We start from the raw sequence: 24,006 nt of genomic DNA, 5'->3' as shown, positions 1-24,006 counted from the left end.
GTCAAAGTCTTTTTCACAGTTGTACTCCGTTTATTTAGATCACAAACTGCTAAACTGCTAAAATGCCTGGACCACGCACTAAAAAAAGATGCACCAGAGGTGGGCCACGGCACTGCGACCTCTCCAGCCGACATGATTCACAGGACTGTCTTACGGCTACTGCTTTTACCGAAGTAATAAAATTGACACAGGGACTGTTGAGATTACCAGTGACCACAGAGATTACCTCTATCCAAGATGAGCTAAGCTCATCAGTAACAACTTTACAAACTGCATCTGAATCGCATGAGAATCAGTTAAAAGAGCTTAAAGGGTCTGCAGTGCAATGTACCGACGCCATATCTGCTTGGAATCTAAAGTCGAAAAGCTGTCAGCAGAGGTTCGGGAATTACATTCGAAATGTGAAGATTTGGAAGGCAGGTCGAGAAGAAATAACATTAGCCTGATTGGGATTGAAGAAGGGGTGGAGGGCCCTCGCCCCACGGAATACATTACCCAACTTCTGCAAGATATACTCAATATAAAGGATAAACCAGTTCTAGACAGGGCTCATAGATCACTAAAGCCGAAGCCAAAGGATGGACAGACACCACGCCCGTCTATTATCAGGATCCACCTTTATCAGGTCCGAGATGAGATTCTCCAGCAGGCTAGAGTGAGGAGGGGGTCTGTCGTTCCAAGGAAAGAGAGTGTTTATTTTTCCTGACTTTGCTACTGCTGTCGCAAAGAGCAGAGAGCAAAAAGCAGAGCTGCCTTTACTGCGCAACCGCCACGATGTTAAATTTGGCCTGATATACCCTGCTCATCTCAGGCTTACAGTCAACTGAGTGCAGCGCACTTCTACAGATCTTCTACAATCCTACAGATGCAATGGCTTTCATTGAACAGCGGGTGGAGCCAGCGGCCTCCACAGCAGCGGGTGGACTGTAGGAATAGATTATTCCCGTCAGAAATGGCTTTACCGATCCTGACCGAACTACGTTTTACTTGAGAATGAAGAACTGAATGATGTGTGGTAACCAGCCAAGTTCAATGCTTATTACAAACAGGGTTTGTATGACTGTTACTAGCACTGGTATATATTTTTTGGTTTTATATGTATATATGTGTGTATACACATATATATATTTGTCACAGTTATTATATATATATATATATATATATATATATATATATATATATATATATATATATATATATATTATATATATTATACATAAACATGTGTGTGTACATACACATGTATGTCATTTGTATCACAGTAAATTACTATTATGAAACTACTAATAATAATGTATTTCTTTATGATTATTATAATATACACTTATTGTTATTGTCATTTATTGTTCCAATAGTACGCTTATAGTACATTATTTGCTATTGTTGTATTTGCGTAATATGCAAGACTATACTCATTGGACCTAGTGTGGAGTGTGTGTGTGTGTGTATATATATATATATATTATTATTATTATTATTATTATTATTATTATTATTATTATTATTATTATTATTATTATTATTATATTTTTAAGATTATAAGATTGCCTACTTTACTTTATTACCATTTATCTAGACCTTGGAGACTATGTTCTCTGGAACGCACTGTGCAAATGTTTTTCCATGCTGTATGGGTTTGCGTACACCTTGTTTGGGGAGGTGCTATGGGGGGTGGGGAGTTTGTCTGTTTCTTTATCTATCTCCTACTATTTTCCTTATCTCTCTTTTTACTTTATATTCTCTTCCTATTGCACAGTAGGGGCTTGCTGGATGTGAGAGGGGAGATGCCCCCATGTTGTCTTCACATTTTATTCTAGCCAATTGCCAGCATGAATATCATCTCAATCTCCTAAACCACCATGGCTCACGCCAATTTAAGGGGGAGACCTGGAGAGCGTTTAGTTAAATTTGCCAGCTGGAATGTGAAGGGCCTTAACCACCCTGTTAAACACAATAAGGTGTTGTCTCACCTTAGGCAGCTATGTGTAAATATTGCTTTTCTTCAGGAAACCCATCTCTGTGTATCAGATCATTTCAGAATGCGTAAAGGGTGGGTGGGGCAGCTTTTTCACTCAACGTCACATACTAAAACCAGGGGAGCCGCTATCTTAATACACAAGTCCGTACCTTTTGTTGCAAGTAAAGTAATGGCAGACTCAAATGGCCGCTCTATCACTGTCACAGGCAAAGTCTATAACACCTCATTGATCCTAGCAAATGTGTACACACCTAACTGGGATGATGAGCAATTTATTTCTAGCTTCTTAACAACTTTGCCTGATCTGAATTCCCATATTTTGATCCTAGGTGGGGACTTTAATTGTTGTCTAAACCCCACTCTTGATCGCTCCTCCACAAAATCTATTGCTCCCTCAAAAATCTGCCCTTGCTATTCAGCCCTTCCTTGATAATTGTGCAATTTCTGACCCCTGGCATTTCTTTAACCCTACAGCATGGGAGTATTCTTTTTTTTCACATGTCCACCATACATTCTTCCGCATTGAGTATATATTTTTTTAGATAATAAAAACTTCTCCCTTCTGTTCTTATGATAGCATTGTGATCTCTGACCATGCACCTCTGGTTATGGAACTAGCGTTTCAAGATCAGGCAGACTCCTGCCCTCCTTGGCGTTTTAATTCACTACTACTTTCTGACCAAAATTTTGTAGAATTCATTTCTTCACAAATAGATTTTTTCATTAGCACAAACGCTACACCTGATATCTCCTCCTCCACCCTGTGGGAAGCTTTGAAAGCCTACCTACGAGGGCAGATTATATCCTAAGCTGCCCATGAAAAGAAAAAACGAACAAAAAGATTGTCAGAATTAACAACCCTTATTTCACAATTAGACAACCTTTATGCAGACTCACCCTCTCCTGCTTTCTATAAAGAGAGACTTACATTGCAGAAAGAATTTATTATCTACCAATCAGGCAGAAGAGATGTTGCGCAAATCACGGCATGCTGTATATGAGCATGGAGACAAAGCTAGTAAAGTTCTAGCCCACCAGCTCCGGCAGTCAGCAGCTTCAAATTTAATTACGGAGATCCAAACACCAGTAGGCTCAACTGTAGACCAGAAGGAAATAAATGACCAATTTAAAGATTTCTACTCCTCCCTTTATAGATCTGAATCCCGCTCTGACACCTCACTAATAGACTCTTTTTTTCAAAACCTTGATATTCCCAACACTGACATTCAATCTAAAACCATGCTGGAGGAGCCCTTTACACTAGAGGAGGTAACTCAGGCTATTATGACCAAGCAGAGTGGAAAGTGCCCTGGGCCTTATGGTTTCCCTATAGAGTTATATAAAAAAATGTTCCCAAAAATTCAGCCCTCTGCTGATTTCTTTGTTTTCAGAATCATTTACATTATCAACCCTTTCCCAAACTCTTTGTGAGGTATCCATATCCTTGATATTGAAAAAAGATTAAGACCCCCTCTTGAGAGCGGGTCGTATCGCCCTATTTCCTTCCTTAAAGCCAATGTAAAGATCCTGGCTAAAATTCTGGCACGACGTCTGGAATCAATTTTACCTTCTATTATTTCTCCAGACCAAACAGGATTCATAAAAAATAGGCATTCTATTTTTAACATTATGTATAGTCCTTCGACCTCCCACTTCCCAGAGGTACTTGTCTCTCTCGATGCAGAGAAAGCTTTCGATCTCTTTGAAACCTTGTGCAGATTTGCCTTTGGTGACAATTTTATTTCCTGGGTTACATTGTTATATTCATCCCCTCTTGCCTCTGTTCGTACAAATAACACTTAATCGAAGTCTTTCCCACTCCAGCGTGGAACTAGGCAGGGCTGTCCTGTTTCATCCCTCCTTTTGGCAGTTGCTATTGAGCCACTTGCAATAGCTCTTCGGAGTAATCAACATCTAAGAGGGATATTTAGAGGAGGACAAGAGCAGCAGGTCTCTTTGTATGCTGATGACCTACTTCTTTATATATCTGACCCTGCTGCTTCTCTCCCCCATGCCCTTTCCATTTTAGAACAATTTGGTGTAATCTCTGGTTACAAGCTAAATCTACGTAAGAGTGAATTATTTCCAATTAATGCAGCTGCTAGTCAGAATCCACTAAAAACCTTCCCCTTTAAGATTACATATGATCTTTTTACCTATTTGGGCTTTTGTGTTACAAGGAAATTTACTAATCTTTAAATCTAATTATCTTTTAGCACGCACTGAACAAGATTTTAAACGCTGGTCTTTATTTCCATTACCATTTGCTGGTCATGTCAATTCTGTTAAAATGAATACGCTTCCTAAATTCTCCTATCTCTTTCAGTGCATTCTGGTTTTTATTCCTAAATCCTTTTTTCATAAACTTGATCAAATCATTTCAACCTTTATTTGGAATAAAAAAAGTTCCACGCATTCGTAAAATCTTTTTACAGAGACAGAAACTATTAGGAGGCCTGCCTTTGCCCAATTTTCAATTATATTACTGGGCAGCTAATATCCGTAATGTTTTACACTGGCTGTACATCCACCACCAGCAAACTACCCCAGCATGGCTACACATGGAGTCACTCTCCTGCGCCCCTACCTCTTTACCTGCCTTGATATATTCTCCAATCCCTTGACCAGCCTCACACTACACCACCAATACACGGGTGCGGTCGACCCTCAGGATCTGGACTCAGCTTAGGCGACACTTTGGTTGCAGTCCTTCTCAGTAATTTCCCCTCTTTATTCTATTCCCTCCTTCCCTACAAGACAAGGCCTTCCATATTTGACATAACCATGGTATTAAGTCCATCAAAGATTTGTATACTGAGGGCATTTTTGCACCATTTCAACAGCTTTCTCATAAATTTGACCTCCCTCAAACTAATTTCTTTCCCACATACCAGAACGTGACTTTGTATGTAACAGGGTGCCCCAGTTTCCCATTTTACCTCCAAATTCCCCAACCGACTCAATTCTTAATTTGACTCCAATTTCTAAGGGCTTAATATCCGAAACCTATTCAAAAATGTCTGCCTTACATTGCCCATCAATGTCCACCTTAAAAATACTCTGGGAAGAAGATTTAGGACAAGCTATTGCAGATGAGTTTCCGCATACACTCCTCTTCTATCTGTGCAAGGCATGGGTTAATACAATTTAAAATTTTCCATCGCATTCATTTGACTAAGCTTAAACTTTCCAAGATTTACCCTGAAACTGACCCAACACGTGACAGATGTAAATAAGCCCCTGCTACACTTTTACATATGTTTTGGTACTGCCCCCAGCTAAACTCTTACTGGTCCTCTATTTTTGACACTATTTCACAAATTTTGCAGCTGCACATAAACCCCATATCGCTTACTGCTTTATTTGGTGTGGTACCCAGCACTATTTGTCTGCCCAAAGCAAAATCAGACATCGTGGCATTCGTAACTCTCCTGGCTAGATGCCTAATTTTGCTAAATTGGAAGCGAGCTGCCCCGCCCACTCACATTTGCTGGATTAGAGAGGTGTTGCATTTTCTCAAGTTGGAAAAAATTAAGTTTACTCTTCGTGGCTCCACTGATAAATTTTATACAGCATGGCAGCCTTGTTTTATTTTGATTGATTCTCCAGCTCCCATCCCTTTCTTAATGCTCCAGTTTTGGTTGGCTGATGCCTTCTCTGCTTCACACCTGGAAGACCTACTGTTTCCCCCTGCTGTTCTTTCCTGACTTTTACCTCTTTCCTTTCTCTCTCCCCTCTTTTCTCTTAGAACTATTTGCTGATTTCTGTAATTGATTGTAAAATCTCTCTCTTGTTATTATTATAAAACCAATAAACAGAATTAAAAATAAATAAATAAAAATAATGAGAACACAAGGCGAAAGAAAAAAGGAAAATAAAATACAGTAATAAAACTGCAAAATAAAGATGCTGCACTCGGCAGCGTTACCCCGACCATTGCTACCCGCATGGCCCGGGTCTCCGTCCTACACTGCTGTGTTCCTTCCACCTATACACATTAATCGGGGTCTGCCCAAGTTTTTCACAGCTGCAAAAATAATATTTCCTTTCTGTTTTGCTTTAATCAATTATTTAATTATTTCGCTCGCTCTTCTCCAGCCGTGCTCGGTCCGGCAGCAGAGCTTCCGCCAGCTGGCTGGCTCATTTCGTCTCCCGCAGCACTATGAATGCTCTCAGACAGTCAGCATAGGTCTACCCTGTTACAGCCTCATAAAAAGAACGGAAGCAATAGAAGACGCCAAGGAATACTATAAGAAGTATAAGAGTACTCTGCCATGCTGATTCATGGGAGGAGTCGAGAAGAACACGACGTTGTGACAGAGAGCAAATAAATCCGAATCGACAATCTCCCTCTCGACCTGTGAGGGCACTGTACAACAGGAACCGCGTGCCTCGAACTGAATGGTTGGGCAGTTTATTTCAGGGTCAGTCAGACGCCGGCCATTCAAGAAGGGGGTGGCATCACGGTACCAGGAGTCATCGACCCTAGTAAAGTTAGTGAAGTTTCAGTCATGAATTGGAGGAAATGTGATTGAACTAGCTATCGGAGGGAGCAGGGCTTAGGGTACTTTAGGGGGACGTGACACTGTAATTAGTTCCTTTGTTGTGGTTAATGGGAGGAAACGAGGACTGAAATCGTTAATGTGTATGTTTGTCTTTGCCAGACAGCTAACACAAATCTGGGAGCTGCTGCTTCAAGCCAGTAATAAACCCGGACTTCATTGCACCTGTACAAAAGCAAGCACCACTGTTTCAAGCACCACACCTGCACCTAGAGAACGCACTGTCCGGAGATGTGTCTTTATCTGTGTTGTGTGTCTGTTTTTTGTATTATTTCGGGACTGCAAGCCCTTGGTTTATACGCTGGCAATACTCATAGTTGGGTAGAGCCAGCATTATTATATAAATGGTCAAGGAGACCACAAAAGAATAAGAAAAAAAAATTTGAACCGTGAACTTTGTGTTTGTTGTTGTCTGGAGCACCTACATCACCCCTACACCTATGCACCGAGAACCACATGTTCACAGGCGTATATCTGAACAACGCACTTCAGAGGCTGCAGGAGACAGGTCTCACTCTCAATGAAAAATGTGAGTTTGCCAAAGAGACTCTTCCGTTTTGTGGGCCCAGAATAAGTTCAAAAGGAATCAAACCGGACAGAGAGAAAGTGCATGCTATCGAAGAGATGCCACAACCCAGCAATATAGGAGACTTGCAACATTATCTTGGAATGGTCAACTACCGCGGCAACTTTCGGCCTCACCTGACAGGAAAAACAAAACTATTGAAAGTAGGGGTGAGACGATACACCAAGGTCACGATATGATACATATCACGATACACAAGCCACGCTACGATATGTATCGTGATACAAATGAAAAACTCATCTCTGCTTGATGGACTTACAATTAATTACAATTTAAATTCTATAGACACAGATTCCGTTCAAAATAAATTACATTTATTTCCCACAAAGTACTAAACTACTGGTTTGAATTTAAAGACAAAGCAGAATGTCAACTAGAGTTCCTGGGATATCCACTTCAGTTAAATGAACCAAACCTCCTTACGCGATGAATCGCCTCACCCCTAACTAAGAGATATGCTAAGAAAAAAGAATACCTGGAACCACTTTCAACAGCAGGCATTCAAGGTTAATCAAAAAAGACAGAGATCACCAGCTGTCCTCGCACAATATGACCCCCCAAAAGAGAAACAACAGTGGCAGCTGACACATCGTCTTATGGGCTTGGAGCTGGCTAAACAGAAAAAGAAGCCCTGGCAGTGACCTGGGCATGTGAGAGACTATGTGAATACATGGGTATGGAGTTTCACTTATGATTTTGCACGTGCCTGGAAAAAACTTTCACTGCAGATACTTTGTCATGGACACCCCTGAGACAGTCACTGTCCCCTGAACAGAATACACAGGAGGAGGAAATCAATATCTATGTTGATATGTCAATGGGAACCCTTCTGGCCAGCACAGACCATTTGGAGCAAATAAAATCTCAATAAGCTAAAGATGCAGTTTGCCAACAGGTTACTGATTACTGCACACACGGATGGCCTGAAAAACATAAAATACCTGCTCTCTTAAAACCCTATTTGGCAGAGAGAGGCGAACTGTCGGTAAATGAAGAGCTGCTTATGAAGGGGAGCCAAATCGTAATTCCATCCTCTTGAACGCAGGAGATACTGGATAAGATCCACGAGGGGAACCAGGGAATTACCAAGTGCAGAGAGCGAGCAAAGCAGTCTGTTTGGTGGCCAGTTGTTAGTCGACAGCTGCAAGACTTGAAGGAATGTGACATCTGTTGTAGAGAGAAAGATAACTGTCCTGAGCCAATGATTGCCTCACCACTTTTCAAAAGGCAATGGCAAAAAGTTACCACATACCTGTTTAAATGGTAAAACCACACCTCTCTCTTAGTAGTGGACTATTATTCACCCATACAACCTCTCCAGATGTGATACGATACAAGTCTTGTCGGATAATGCAACCAAGTACTCAGCCGAAACTTTATTTGTCAGTATGGCTTTAGGCACACAACAAGCAGCCCAAGATACCCTCAAAGCAATTGGGAAGCTGAATGTACAGTCACTACAATCAAAAACATGCTTAAAATGGCGAAAGACGCCTATTAAACCCTGTTAACATATAGGTCAACATCCCCTTCTTATGGGCAGAAAAACAAGACCTACACTACCAATGTCAAGAAATCGACAGATGAGTGACTTTAATCCTCGACATGGAGTAAAAGAGTTAGAAGAATTCTATTGGAGACCATGTCTAGATAAAGCAACCTCTACCAAAAGGGACTGTCATGGAACAAGCAGTCACCCTACGTTCCTATGTGGTTGAAACACACAAGGGAATCATCTGGAGAAACAGACAGCAGCTGGTGGTCACACCGGCTTGCCCAATGAGATGGGAGCAGGCTGCTGAGAACTTCACAAAAATCTCACCGGAACAAGCTGCACCTCCTACATCTGAGGACATCAATTCATCAAGTGTTGAGTCTGCTGTGGGAACCAGAAGTGGTAGACTGTCAGTCCCACCAAAGAGACTAAACATGAAAAAGTTAGGATGTTTTGAGTTAACATAGGATTACTGAATGCTATGTTACAAAAAATCCTCTAGGGGATTGGGGGAGTTACTTCAGTCTGGTGTTGTGGGTATTACTTAATAAAGCCATGTTGTTCAGTTTATACTCTGACTCTTGTCCTCTTTAATAATTACACAGTTTAGTTTTGTTCTTTCAATATAATGTAAAAAAAAAAAAAATAATAAGTTGTTCATAAGAAGCCCATACAGTAAGTGTTACTTATGTTTGCATGAAAGACAAAAAAAACACTTAGTTCTTGTGCATTATATATTTGATCAGTTGATTAACCTGGTCTTCCTTCATGGATTGATGTTGTTCTGTGAAAATGGATCCACATGAATAAGCACTGCTTTCACCATCCACAGAATTGGTAACAACTGACAAATATATTTTAGCCTTTCTTGCTAAATTGGGAAATAGTTTTGCATTTCTCCAAAATTCGGTCAAATAAATTCCACTACCGTTTTATTTTGCATATAGTTGATATCCTTCTATTTCTGATTTACAATAACCATTAAATAATGTAATAAAATCTAAAAAGAGGGGTTCTTTATCCAAACCACAAACATGTTTGGGTATAAAATCCTTACTGCCTTCAGAAACGTGTGAGTTTGCTAAAATAAAAAGTAGTTTTATTCTGCATTGATCAGGGTTGTAATATCTTGTCAGTTTTGAAAAACTTTGTGGAAAGTTTTAACACCACACGGTTTGTTTATTTTGCCATCTGTGCTGTGCAACTCTTATGCCCGTGCTCAGTATGTATTTATTAATTAATTCTGCGACTTTATTATAACTTTATTATTTTGTTTCATGAATTCTAACCTTATGGCTTTCAAAATATCAGGTGGATTGCTGTGTGCAATCTCTCAATTAAATGTTTTTTTGAGTTTGTTGGTGCATCTATTTGTTCTAAAACAGCAAGTCTTGAGGGGACATTTTCTAACTGGCCAGAATTTTACAGGTTGATTCCTTAATTATTATTTATTTATTTATTTATTTATTTTTTTATTAGTTTTTTAACTGGAGTGTTTAGCTACACAGAAAACTCAGTTAAAAAAAAAAAACAGTAGTGAAAAACGCAGGGCCCTAGTCATCACATACTGATTGAATAACATTCAGATCCACTATTCTAAAGCCGTATTGTTTCCCCTAAAATTTGTCTGTAAAAGTGTCCCATACAACTTTTAAATGTGATTCAGAGTTTTCCATAAATCACAAAGCAATGTTCAAGTGAAGCTGCAATGTACTTTTGTGGTGTAGTATTTTTGCTGACCTAGGCAAACAAAATTTTGCCGCCCTCCCTTCTCACTCATTTTTTTTTAAATTATATATATTTATATATATATATATATATATATATATATATATATATATATATATATATACACACACACACACAAACACAGTGCCTATAGAAAGTCTACATCCATTTCAAAATATCCACTTTTTGTTGCCTATAGTCTGGAATTAAAATGCATTAAAATTTTTTTTTTTTTTTTTTTTTTTTTCCCCATTTATTTAACTTGGTTAGGATAAGTGTCCAGCCACCTTGTAATAGCAATCCTAAATTAGCTCAGGTGTAACCAATCAAAATCACGATTCACATAATTTCAGGATAAATTCAGCAGTTCCTGTAGGTTCCCTCTGCTGGGTAGTGCATTTCAAAGCAAAGAATCAACCATGAGCACCATGGTGCTTTCAAAAGAACTCCGGGACAAAGTTGTTGAAAGGCACAAATCAGGGGATGGGTATAAAAGATATCAAAAGCCTTGAATATCCCTTGGACCACGGTCAAGATGATTATTAAGAAGTGGAAGGTGTATGGCACCACCAAGACCCTGCCTGGATCAGGGTGTCCCTCCAAACTGGATGACCAAGCAAGAAGGAGACTGATCAGAGGCTACCAAGAGGCCAATGGAAACTTTGCAACAGCTACAGGCTTTTATGGCCGAGACTGGTCAAAGTGTGCATGTGACAACAATATCCTAAGCACTCCACAAATCTGGCCTGTATGGTAGGGTGGCAAAAAGGAAACCATTACTCAAGAAAGCCCACCTTGAATCCCGTTTGAAGTATGAAAAAAAAAAAAAAAAAACACTCTGTATTATGTAGTCATGTGGCAAAAAGTTTTGTGGTCTGACAAAAACTAAAATGGAACTTTTTGGCCTAAATGCAAAGCGTTTTATTTGGAACAAACCCAACACAGCGCATTACCCAAAGAACACCATCCCTACTGTGAAGCATGGTGGTGGCAGCATCATTTTTTGGGGATGTTTCTCACTTGTCATGATAGAAGGGAAACTGAATGGAAAAAAGTACAGAGAAGTCCTTGAAGAAAACCTGCTGCCCTCTGCAAGAAAGCTGAAACTGCAACGGAAGTTCACCTTTCAGCATGAGAACAACCCCAAGCACACAGCCAAAGCTACACTGGCGTGGCTAAGGAACAAAAAAGTAAATGTCCTTGAGTGGCCCAGTCAGAGCCCCGACCTAAATCCAATTGAAAATGTGTGGCATGACCTGAAGATTGCTGTCCATCAACACTCTCCAAGGAACTTGACAGAGCTTGAACAGTTCTGTAGAGAAGAATCGTCAAATATTGCCAAATCTAGGTGTGTAAAGTTGGTAGAAGGGTACAAGAAAATTTAAAAATGTTCTTGTACCCTTCATAATTTGATTATCCCTCTCAGCACAGTGAAGTCAATTATTAAGAATTGGAAGATATATCATACAACCCAGACACTACTCAGGTCAGGTCCCCTTCCCAAACTGAGCAGCCGGCCAACCAGGAAATTGGTTCGGGATTTTACTCTGACGCCAACAATGACCTTGAGAGATCTACAAAGTTCTCTGTGTCTGAGATGGGAGTCAGTGTTCACACATCAACAATAAGCCGGTCCCTACACAGAGCTGGCCTGTGTGGACGGGTGGCAAGAAAGAAGCCATTACTCAAAAAGCCTCATCTTAAAGCATATATGGAGTTTGCGAAAAGGTTTTGTGGTCAGACGAGACAAAAATTGAACTTTTCGGTCTAAATTCCAAGCCCAATACTGCAAATCACCCAGTCAACACTACAACTGTCAAGCATGGTGGTGGCAGCATATGTTATGGAGATGCTTCTCTTCAGCAGGGACTAGGAAGCTTGTCAGGACAGAAGGGAGAATGGATGGTGCAAAGGAACTGGGGAGGAAATTCACATTTCAGCAGGACAATGACCCAAAGCACAAAGCCAAAGCCACAATGGAGTAGTTGAACAAAAAGAGAATTAATGTTCTTGAGTGGCCCAGTCAAAGTCCTGACTTGAATCCAGTCGAAAATTTATGGTGAGACTTAAAGATTGCAGTCCACTGACGATCCCCAAAGTAGTTATCAGAACTGGAGCAATTTTCCCATGAAAGAATGGGCAAAAATGTCACCATCCTACTGTGGAAAACTAGTAGAGACCTATCCAAAAAGACTCAGTAATTGCTGCAAACGGTGTTTCTACCAAGAACTGACTTCAGGGGCTGAATACTTATGTAACCAGTATATTTCATTTTGTACATTTTCTTTGCAGATTTTGCTGACATTTAACCTCCTTCTCATATAACAGTGTTTAGTTTAACCACTACAGATCTGAATAAAAAAAGTTTGTTTGAAAAAACTGTGCACACGTCACAAAGACGGCCGGAGTGGGTGGCGCCAGACCAGAGCCAGGAAATGAACAACAAGAGAGATGGAGTTTGGTGGAGCTGAGCGAATGGCTCAGCATTTAATGAGTGAACAGAACAGACAGAAAATAAACAGTTGTAACATAAAAAAATACAGGACACGGCACTTGTCGCCAAAATAAAAAGACAAACAAAACGGACATTACAGACAAAACACGGTGAGCAGATATGTTAACAATTATGATTATTATTACAATTATTACTATTGCCTCCATCTCCAATCCCGTTCTCCACTCACAGAACACACAACCCCGAGTATGTGAAAACATGCTGCTTTTATGCAGCTGTACAGAGACTCGACTGCTAATCAATCATTCCATTGGAGTCGCGGTACAACTGAACGTGAATTAATAAAGTGCAATTCCCCGTGCTCACATATTATTACTTTTTACTTCCACGTGAAGTGCTGTGCAATCCTCGTGCCTAAACACAAATATACATTTTAAACACCTGTGTTACACAGAACTGTGCACTTTGACTTGTTGTTTGTAAATCAACAAAATGTGACATTATTGGTAGGGGGTGAATACTTCTGTAGTCCACTGTATATACATTCACAAATACAAATACAACATATACAAAAATGATTGTACACCAGATAGTTTTTTTGTTTTTACATTGTCACAAAACTATACACAATCATCACTTTAGTTACAAACAGTAGTGACATCTACTGTCAGCTCTACAATGACAATATTTATTAATCAATGGATTCTACCACCATGAATTGTTATAAATAACAATTGATACAGGACACATAGGTTACTTCAAACACGTCATATTTTCACTGTACCTTATTTGTACAGTACCATATTGCGTTCCTTAACTACTATAAAACTGGTATCTAACACGCAAGTTAGTGATCATATATAATCGTGCACAGCAAATTCAGTAAATTTTTCTACAGGCAGATCCTTGACTTAAGAATTAACTCTAAAAGAATTTGTCACAGAGGCGGTGTTGCGTGACCCAGACCAGAAGAAAGCACAACCAGAACAGAGGTACGGTGCAGTGGCGCATGCGCCGTTTTATTAATTAACAAAATAAAATAAATAAAATATTTGAACAAAAATAAACACTTGCTCACAGAGCAGAAATAAAACAATTAAACAGAATAAATCACGAACACAAAATAAATGCTAAGGTCAGGCTGAGCAACTGCCTTCACTGAGCCTTAGTTTCTTTTTTTAAATCTCTCTCTCGCCTCTCGCTCTCCCGTTCTCCCGTTCTCCACTTCTGAACACACCTCCTCGAACATGGAGAGCTGCAGGCTTTTTATACAGGTGGCCATCTCTCGATTAACAATAAATTAATCACTTAATTCAGGAGATGGCCACCTTCTGCACGGGTTTTAATAAGGTGGATGGGGCTTCCCATCCACACTGCAAAACAAAACGCACGGCGGTTCGCGTGATTTATAAATAAATATATTTTTAAAACAATAACACAAAAATGCACGGCTGCGCCGTCATACAAAATAATAAACAAAACACACGGAGGATCGCCGTCATCTATAAACAAACATTTAAACAATAAACAAATATAAAATAACACAGGGGAGGAGGGGAAGACCCCGTTCTAAAATAAACACTGTGCAGGGTTGCTCGCCCTGTTACAGAATTAATGAATCTTTACCGGCGTGTTATGAAAAGTCTTAAATGGCACACAACCACTCCAGTTCCTGGGCACCGATGAAGCAATCTCTGTATCTTGTTGTGTCAAGGCAATAATACGCCGTGCAGAAATCAAATATATATTTTTTTCTACGCCTTCAAGCAGTGTTGCCAATTTAGCAAATTTCTCGCCAAATCTAGTGACTTTAAGGGCTGACCTGCGAGATTTGTTGTCAAAAGCAACTAGCTAGAAATCTAGTGATTTCCAAGAAAGTCATTGCAGAATTTCAGAGATATAAAATAGGTCAAACGTTTTGATTATTCAGTATTAGCAATCATTATCATTGTCAGGATAATTAAATGAAATCCAATAACGCTCCGACCCATTTGAATATGCAAGAAACTTTAATGCGTTCTTTACTTAGCAACTGGCTCAACAACCACGGCTCATGATATGGTGCCGTAATATCAGCAATAAGTTTTGCAAAACAAGAAACAGTGATCTAGCATGCTGAACATTTTACGACTAAATAAATGTCAAATATAACATGTAGTTATGTACCGTTTTTGCCACCCCTTTTAAATCTGCCGCCACAGGCCTATATGGTTACGGGGCGTTACGTAATAGCATGTTAATCTCCATGCTACCACTCTCTCCTCACATGTAACTAGGGTCACTATTTCCCGTCTTAATGAATGAGCTCCTGGATTATGGTAAAACCATGACCCCAATAAAAGAAAAGCGAGAAAGTTGCACATGCTGTTAAGAGATATTATGAGGAGTCAGCGGTGCAGGACAAAAGATAGCAGGGTTAAGGAGACTGTAGCTCGTCAATCTCACTTAGCTGTGCCAATAAGGAAAGACGAGGAAAGCTCAGAGTATGAGAGTGTATTATTACAGACTCTTCACAGGATTCGGAGCCCCCTGTCAGGCAGCCTGCAGAGGAGGGATTTGATACAGAGAGCATCAAAAAATACGAACAGTAAAAGGAGTGAGTGTGCAGGATTTTTTCTCTGGTCCAAATCTATTTGCAAGTACTGCTCAGTCCATTTTATATCTGAGATTTGTGAACTCAATAAATCCTGAGCAATACAGCTTAAAATAGATAACAACTAAACTTTGCAGACAGGTGAGAGTAGAGAAATAAAAGTGTAATCCCTTTATCTTGATGGATAATTTTATAATAGGCACTATTAATATAAATGGTGCTAGAGACGCACATAAACTCGCACGTGTGTTTGAAACACAAAATACAGAAAAATACATGTTTCTTTTATTCAGGAAACCCTACACTGTCTTTAACAATGAATCAGACTGGTGCAAGGAATGGAAGGGGACTGGTATTTTTAGTGATAGGACAAATTTAAATGCTGGAGTTAAGATTTTATTTTCACTCACTCTCATTTAAAGAGGTGGTAGCGGTGAGGATGTTAAAAGTTGATAAACATGTTTTTTGTTTTATTAATGTCTATGCCCCCACTGAGGGGAGAGGGGATGAGTTTTTAGCAGAATGTTCACCTGATGCGTTTCAACTGCACCTTAACTGACTCTGTGGATAGGAATCACATAGTCACACCCCCAGTCTGCCAGAGAACTTGCTGCTACTGTGAATCATTGTTATCTAGCTAATGCGCGGAGAGAAAAGAGACCCAATGTAAGGCAATATACGTGTGTTGACGCTAGTGCTACTATTTTTTCATGTGCCAGGCTAGACCATTTTTATGTGTTTAATCATCATTTTAACGTGTGAAGAATTGTGTTATTGTGACTAGTGGGTTGTCTGATCATGGGATTGTTTTAGTCTCTCTTGTACTGCCTTCTTTAAGGTCACATAGTCCATATTGGCATTTTAATACCAGACTTTTACAGGACGGTCATTTAAGTGAGGGCTAATAGACAGACTTTCCCCTCTTGGAGGCAATAGTGGGATTTTGGGAAGATCCAGATAAAATAGCTGTGTCAACAATACACTAAAGATGTTATTGTAAGTCTTAGTGAGGTGAGAAAACACCTGGCGGAAGATGATGCAGGAATTGTTGGACAACGCAGTGCAAGTTGCACTGGTGCGCTCCCGTTTTCAGCACATAAATGTTTGCAGTGCGCAGGTGTAGCGGTGATGCAGTGCTCGGGAATAATTTGAAACAACACAGTTCACAGTTAAACAGCTCTTTATTGGCTGATAAATAATAATAACTGGCTCTACACACCGGTGTGTATCGCTCAGTTAAACAACAGGGTTCAGTCCCAAAATAACAAGACACTAAACAAGACAGACACAAATACAGACACAATCACTTAATCCAGTAGTGAGTGCTCTTTGCGCAGGTGGTGCAATACAAGTTTATAGTGAACAATGGTGCAGTGCAGTCCAGGTTTAATACTGGCTTTGAAGCAGCAGCTCCCTGATAAGTCTAGTAACAAATATTAGTTAATACGATAAAACAACACGAAACACTCAAAGCTTTTTCGCTTCGCTCCTTTACAGGTCCTTTCTTAACCATAACAAAAGGAGGATTTCGTCGTCACACCCCCTCGGATAGCTAGTTCAATCACGTCTCCTCCAATCCATGACTGACGCATTGCTTACTGTACTTGGGCAATGACTTCTGGTATTGTGACTCCGCCCCGTTCCTGTAAGATGTGTAGAGCCAGTTATTATACCGCACCCTCACAGGTTGGGGGGGGGAGATTGTTGAATAGGATTCATTCGCTCTCTGTCACACTCCCTCACAGTATTTCTTCAACTTGGAGAAAAGGGCAGCTGAGAACTTGGGCAATGACTTCTGGTATTGTGACTCCGCCCCGTTCCTGTAAGATGTGTAGAGCCAGTTATTATACCGCACCCTCACAGGTTGGGGGGGGGAGATTGTTGAATAGGATTCATTCGCTCTCTGTCACACTCCCTCACAGTATTTCTTCAACTTGGAGAAAAGGGCAGCTGAGAATAAGCAGATCCCGTCTGAGGACAGATTAAGGGCAGGAATTGCTGCTGCCGGTGGCCATTCGGCGATGTGCTTTGGATTTGTATTCTAAACTGTACGCTGCAGATAATGTCTCACAGGATAGTGAGCCAGAGTTGTTTTTTCAAGAGCTCCAGCAAGCTACCGCCCTGGAGAGGCTTCAGACCGGCAAGGCTCCAGGTATCAATGGCTTGCCTGTGGCATTTAAGCATTTTGGCCCGTTGGATAAAGACCTCCTGCAGGTGCTGGAGGAGAGTGTGAGGGAGGGAGAGCTGCACCTAAGCTGCAGGCATGCTGTCCTCTTACTGTCACCCAAGAAAGGGGATCTTTGTTGCATTAAAAACTGGAAGCCAGTCAGCCTCTTGTGCATTGATAAGATCTGTGCTAAAGCAGTGGCTGACAGGCTGAGGAGTGTGATGGGGGAAAATAGTGGACCACGAAAAGACTTACTTTGTGCCAAACAGGTTTATTTCTGATAACAAGGCCTTCGACAGGGTTGATCACAGCTAACTTAACATTTTAGAAACGTCTGGTTTTGGCCGTTTTTATATCCCAAATTGGACTAATTGAGCTAAAAGTGGCACCACTCTGATGGGCCGCTGGCAGAGACAGATGTCCCCGGGGTTGCCAGGGGGGCTGCAGTGGAGGAGGGGAGTGGTGAAGTGTCTGGGGGGTATACCTGGGGACATACAGGGAAGAGCTGCAAATCAATTGGGAAGGGGTAGTGAAGAAGGTGAGGGGCGGGTTACAGAAGTGACACTGGTTGGTCCCCCTGCTGTCATATTAATTATAAATAACTTGGTAGCCTTCATGTTGTTGCACCGTACGGCTTGCGTGGAGCCACCTGCAGAGCTGCTCAAGGAGTTACAGAGTCTTTTGTTGCGGTTTTTTGGGATGGGTTGCATTAGCTCAGACAAGGAGTGTTGTACCTGTCCTAGGAGAAAGGGGGGCAGGGGCTTATTGATCTGGTGAACAGAGTTGCCACGTTCCGGTTGCAGACTCTGCAGAAGCTGCTGTTCTCAACCAAGCTGCTGAGCTGAAGGCCTCTGGCTTTCAGATTTCTGAGGAGACTGGGGGGGTTGGGTTATGATAGGCACCTTTTTTTTGTTAGATACTGAAGGGCTGGGCTTTTCACAGCTTCCTCAGTTTTATAAGAGTGTGCTGCATGCCTGGAATTTGTTCAGGGTTGAACGGGACGTGGAAGTGAAGTGTGTACTGGTGTATGGAGGGGCCCCTGGTTCATAATCCAGCTTTGAAGTTAGAGGTTGGAAACGCCCAGTTTCATAAATATAATGGTGTGCAGGAGCGACCAAATTGAGGCTGGAGCATTGACACGGCTGGAGATGCATTCAGAACATGTTGCTGGAAATCTCCTGACTTAGCTATGCTCAGCATTGCCACCTCAAGTGGTGTGCAGGCTGGATAGGGTGGAGTTGGGTTTAAATGTGCCAGAGGATCCTTTCCCCTCACTGACTGTGAGTCCTGCACTGAAACTGAAACAAACACACATGAAGAAGGAAAGCTGATGCATCCTGTCAGACTGGTAGCTTCTCTTTCTCGGTGTGCGAGAAGACGGAGCTGTACAGGGTGTGTGTCTTCCTGCAGGGAATCCCTGACACTCCTTGGAGGGAGCTCCTGAGTTTGGTGAGGAGGAGAACTCTATAGAAGTCCCTTTTACTAAAAATATCTGGAGATTTGCAGTGGAGGATACGTCACACCATTATTGCTGTCCTCTTTCCTCAGTATAATAATTCCTGGAGTGACAAATAACTGTCCTTTCTGTGGGAAGATGGCTTATTCCAGGTGGCAGCCCCTGTTTGCAATGTTAACCGCTCTCTTTCAGAGGCTCGATCTGACTTTTAATAAGAAAGTCTTTATAAAAGGAGTGCCATATCGGCAAAATAACAGATTTAAATATCAGGCTACTTTATTTAAAAAAAAAAAAAAAAAAAAAAAGATTATTTTCAGGTATTATCATTCAGTCAATTTCCTTGTCATTATTTCACTGTAAGGTTACATATAGTACATAACAGCTATACATATACACAAAAAAAAAAAAAAAAAGCAGATCCCTTTTGTTGTGATATCATAAAAAATATGTACCCAGGTGGTTGAGAGATATTGGGGGTTCATGTATAGAGGCTGTATGTGATATCAGCTGTGATGGGATATCTGCTGAACACTTGTCAGTTAACATACAAATACAGAGGTGCTGGATTATTACACTCTGGTTTCATGCAACAGTTATGATGGTGACCAAAAGTGTGAGTACTGCTGTGAAAAAAAAAAGTTAAAATGAACAGTTGCATTAAAAAAACGTGCTTAAACAAAGTTCACATAAAGAAAACAATTTAAATGAAGCTCAATAATTAAGCTAAAAAGGAAGTGAAAAGGTCACCGGTTTTTAATTTTTTTGTTAACTCCAATAAACCTATGTTATTTTTCCCCAGTCAAATAAATACCCTAATAAAAAAGTAATGAAAAATAATGTAGACCATAAAAAAGCGCAACCAGATTTAGTCAACGACAGACAACAAATTATTTAAATTCTTTGTCGTATTACATATTTAAGGTAAAAAAAAGTGAATGTTACTATAATGTTCTGCCGTCCAGAATTCCTGGGGAGTATCAATTATTCTTACAAGAATAACATTTTCTGCAGATAGCTGTGTTTCCATTATACATTAAGTGTGACTGAACATCCTGCAGATAGCTGTGTTGCACATTACAAATGTAATGTGTGCTGACACATACTTTGTGTCTAAAGCAACCTTGTTTTTTAAATAAAGTTGCACATAATGAAAGTTTTTTCCTTTTTTTTTTATTTAAAACGAATTTCCTTTTGTCGTCGGTGTCGTCCACACAGTATAACTTATATATATATATATATATATATATATATATATATATATATATATATATATATATATATATATACACACACACACACACACACACACACACAACACACACACACACATACACACACACACATATATATATATATATATATATATATATATATATATATATATATATATATATTAGATATATATATAATTATATATATTTTATATATATATAAAAATTAAAATTTTTTAATCCGTATACATCGAGACATCTATGTTCTAATGGTCCTTTCTGCACCTCAAGTGGTCTTTCTATGAAGCAGGGCAGCACATGGCCTTATTTTTTGTTAAATTAACCAAATTAATTTGTCTTGCACATTGTCACGACCATAACATGTCAACTCTGTGCACCTTTTAGACTAAAATTAAAATATGATTTAAGATTAAAAATATAAATTTTTATAAGATCTGTGTGTCAATTCTAAACTGTAGTAAAAACAAGACAGCTGACAGCTGTGCTTTGCCAAGATGTAAAAAAAAAAGTTACATTGTCAACTCCACAACATGCCAACTCCATCAGATTCAGTGTAAAAGTGACCTGACGGAGCTGACAAACACTTATACATATTCATATAATCTATTTTTAATACCAGTCATTCATTCATTTGATTGGGTACAATATATAAAATATAGATTATTCAAACTATATAAGTGCATATAAAACACTGATAGGTGGCACCAGCAAAATGAAAGTTAATAGAATCAATAAATAAAAGTACACAGTACTAGCCTTGTAAATAGGGCATTGCATGCACACCATTATTTTGCTGCTAATTGATTAAGTTGGGAAGTAGCTTAGAGGACATCAAGTTGCCTGCAACTTCTTGTTCCAAATGTAAAGCCTCTTCAGAACAATTGTGAGTTGTGATCATATGGAAGAAGTACAGCTAACATTTAATGTAAACTTTCTTAATAAACTGTTGTTTTAGTTTTAATGAGAGTCTTTTTGTGTTCCTGTATAGTCACCTTCCTCAGACAGTGTGTCGGCTCCATCAAGACAAGTCAACACAGCCGTACTGATATTAAGCTAACTGTTGGGCAAAATAGATTATAATTGTACTTAAAATATTGTTGAACTGTTAAAATAGTTCTTATTTTATAACTTTCAAACATATTTTTATTTTTCTGATTTGGTTAAAATGTGTATTGTAAAGATAGACCTGGATTTCTTAAAAATCAGTGTTGGATGTATTTGTCACTTTTTTTTACAAAAATAAAAATCTCACCTTTTTTTCTTGTGTAGCACAATACCATATTCAATTATAAAAGATGAAAGCCCTTAAACTTTCTCTGGGTAAAAAAATATTAAAATTACATGCTTTTTACCTTCTCTGATGGAGTTGAAAAAAAATCTCTGCTATCAATTACTAAACTGTTTTTTTCTATGAGCAAATATTGTAGTGAAAAGGTTGAACCTTTACATTAAAATACTATGGTCTATTTAAAAATCATGACCAAATTTGATTAACTCAAATTTGGTTTTAAGAAAAAAACAAACCATTTTGTCCCTACTCTCAAGAATCAGTGAGCTATTAGTATTGTGACAAAGAAAACAATCATGATCTACATCCACCATATGCACATGCAAAAACATTGTGTGACATACAGTACCAACAGATAGGGAGTCTCTTCACATCTGCATATTCAGTTACTAACTTCTGCTACTAACTGTCCTAATCAAGTTCACGTATTTGCCCAAAATGCAACAGTTTCATGGCCTTGGGACAAATTCCTGTATTAAATAAAATTGTGAATGATCTACTACAAGGTCATAGACTGGTAAACAGAAAATTGGCAATATGAAAAAACTGTAGATGTATTTGACAAGTGTTCTACAGTTATGGATATGCTTGCACCTTTTCAACATTTAAGAACCCCAGTCAAATACATACTCTAAAAGCTGAGTGATTTATTACAGTATTTGTGAGCCCCTGAAAAAAAAAAAAAGTCAAAAACGAAGTCTAGTGATAGATAAACAGGAAATCTGTGCTTTTGTGAATGAAAACAAAGCCATGTGTCACACCAAAATGCATTCACTCACTGAAACACCGGTGACCATTTTAATAGCAAGGGAAGCCATTTCAAATAAGAGGACGTAAAGAGCAAGGCACCCAAAAAAATCCACATGGGTGTACATTTTAGAAACGTGGTTAAGACACTGTGAAATAAATAGTACCAGAAATATTTTCCACAGAAAATCTAATTTTGTGGCAGAGGCGTACAATGAAACATGAGTGTTCACATGGTTGTCAATCTGAATGAAGATTGCATTTAAACCTGTAACACATTTAATGTTTGAATACCTTGAACTCCTTGGAGAAGCAGATCCACTCCACTTCTGTAGAAAGAGAAGGCTCCTTCATAGTCCTGTTCAGCTTCTTTCTGCAGAGCCAGCTCTATCAGCTCACCTGCCTTTTTTAGGTAGTCTGTCTTCTGGCTGCCAGGGAAGAGTACCCTGCTGCCTCCCTCTGCACCATTCTTACTCATCTCCGGATCATGGCCGACAGACTCCTTTCGTGTGGGTTCAGGAGATGGACCACCCAGCAGCTTGTTTGGAGAGTGGCTGGCTTTGGCCATTCCATCATCAAACTCAGCAAGAGAGTCTGTGTCCACTCGCAAAGATATCAGATAGTTGTCACTCGAGAGGCCTGGAAAATTACATTAGATTTCAGTTCCTGTGTTCTTTTGAACCCTCTGTGATGAGATTTGTCATCACAAAAACATTACCACCAAAAGACAGTTTCTGACATCTAAGCAGTTTCATGCATATTAGTTGTGGTCGGGCTGCACAACCATGGTTCGCAAGACTGAAGCATGTTGAGAAATGAATTGTATGAAACAGCCTTTACTATATACTGTCCATGTTAAAAAGAAAGCTGTAAGATACCAGAGTTGGAACATCTTACCATTCAGTTGTTGAATGTATGTAAGAAAACTGAGTTACATTCGTAAATGTCACTAGAAAATTGATTTAATAATGATGCTCTGAACCAAGCCATTGTTTGTTCTCAACACCAGTTAGGCTCATAAACATGCTGGCCTGCTTGCTTGCTGGGTGTCACTCAACACAAACAAAATAGTTTACTGCATTTTAATACACACTGACGTCAGCAATTCCTGTCCTTTTGTTTACTTTATTACTTTTTGCACAGACTTTAAAATATTAACCTCATTGTTTTTACGGTTAAAGAAAATCTTCAACAAAAAAGTTTCCTTGAGGGAAATTCTTCAGCAAGGAACCTGTCTCTGGCCAAAATCACCTTGACTAAAATGATATTCTAGCACAGGGAAAGTACTAAAAGACCCGTTAGGAAAATCACCTCAGGTAGTAACTGCGACTTTCTCGATAATCTGAGGGGGCATTTACTATCCCTATTGTACACAGGTATATTTTTTACATCTCCCTACAGGAAAGTGTGCATTAAGGGTACGCATACTGGCTGTTTCTTAAAACCCTGCCGGACAGTGGCTGACATTCAAATACACCTCCCCTTGAATGTGCCAGTAATGTAAAAAACATTGTTAGACTTGATGATAGACTGAAGTACCTTTCTAATGGAGAACTGTATGCTGTACACAAACCAGGTCAATAATACAAAGATCAAGATCATTTAGATAGCCGCTTGAGACACTATGGGAGTGATAAAGTGAATTATCATCAACTACGATGACACAAAAGAAGACAGCAATCCGTTACTCAACAGATTTTAATATTGAAAGAAATAAGC

General features: G+C 39.4%; 1 protein-coding gene across 4 annotated transcripts in view; it reads right to left on the bottom strand.

Moving 5' to 3' along the window:
• The window catches only part of LOC121315967 (ribosomal protein S6 kinase delta-1-like), a 109,585-nt gene that overhangs the window by 63,194 nt on the left and 22,385 nt on the right, over positions 1-24,006 (bottom strand). For 2 of the 4 annotated variants that reach the window (XM_041250607.1, XM_041250608.1), the window contains exon 7: positions 22,582-22,926. The exons of the other annotated variants lie outside the window; for them this stretch is intronic. In XM_041250607.1, the coding sequence (XP_041106541.1) occupies positions 22,582-22,926 (345 nt within the window). The remainder of the gene's footprint in view (positions 1-22,581; positions 22,927-24,006) is intronic. 4 annotated transcript variants of the gene reach the window in all.

This window comes from Polyodon spathula, chromosome 5 (assembly GCF_017654505.1).
Source record: "Polyodon spathula isolate WHYD16114869_AA chromosome 5, ASM1765450v1, whole genome shotgun sequence".
NCBI classification, from domain to species: Eukaryota; Metazoa; Chordata; class Actinopteri; order Acipenseriformes; family Polyodontidae; genus Polyodon; species Polyodon spathula.
This window is presented reverse-complemented; position numbering and strand designations above follow the sequence as displayed.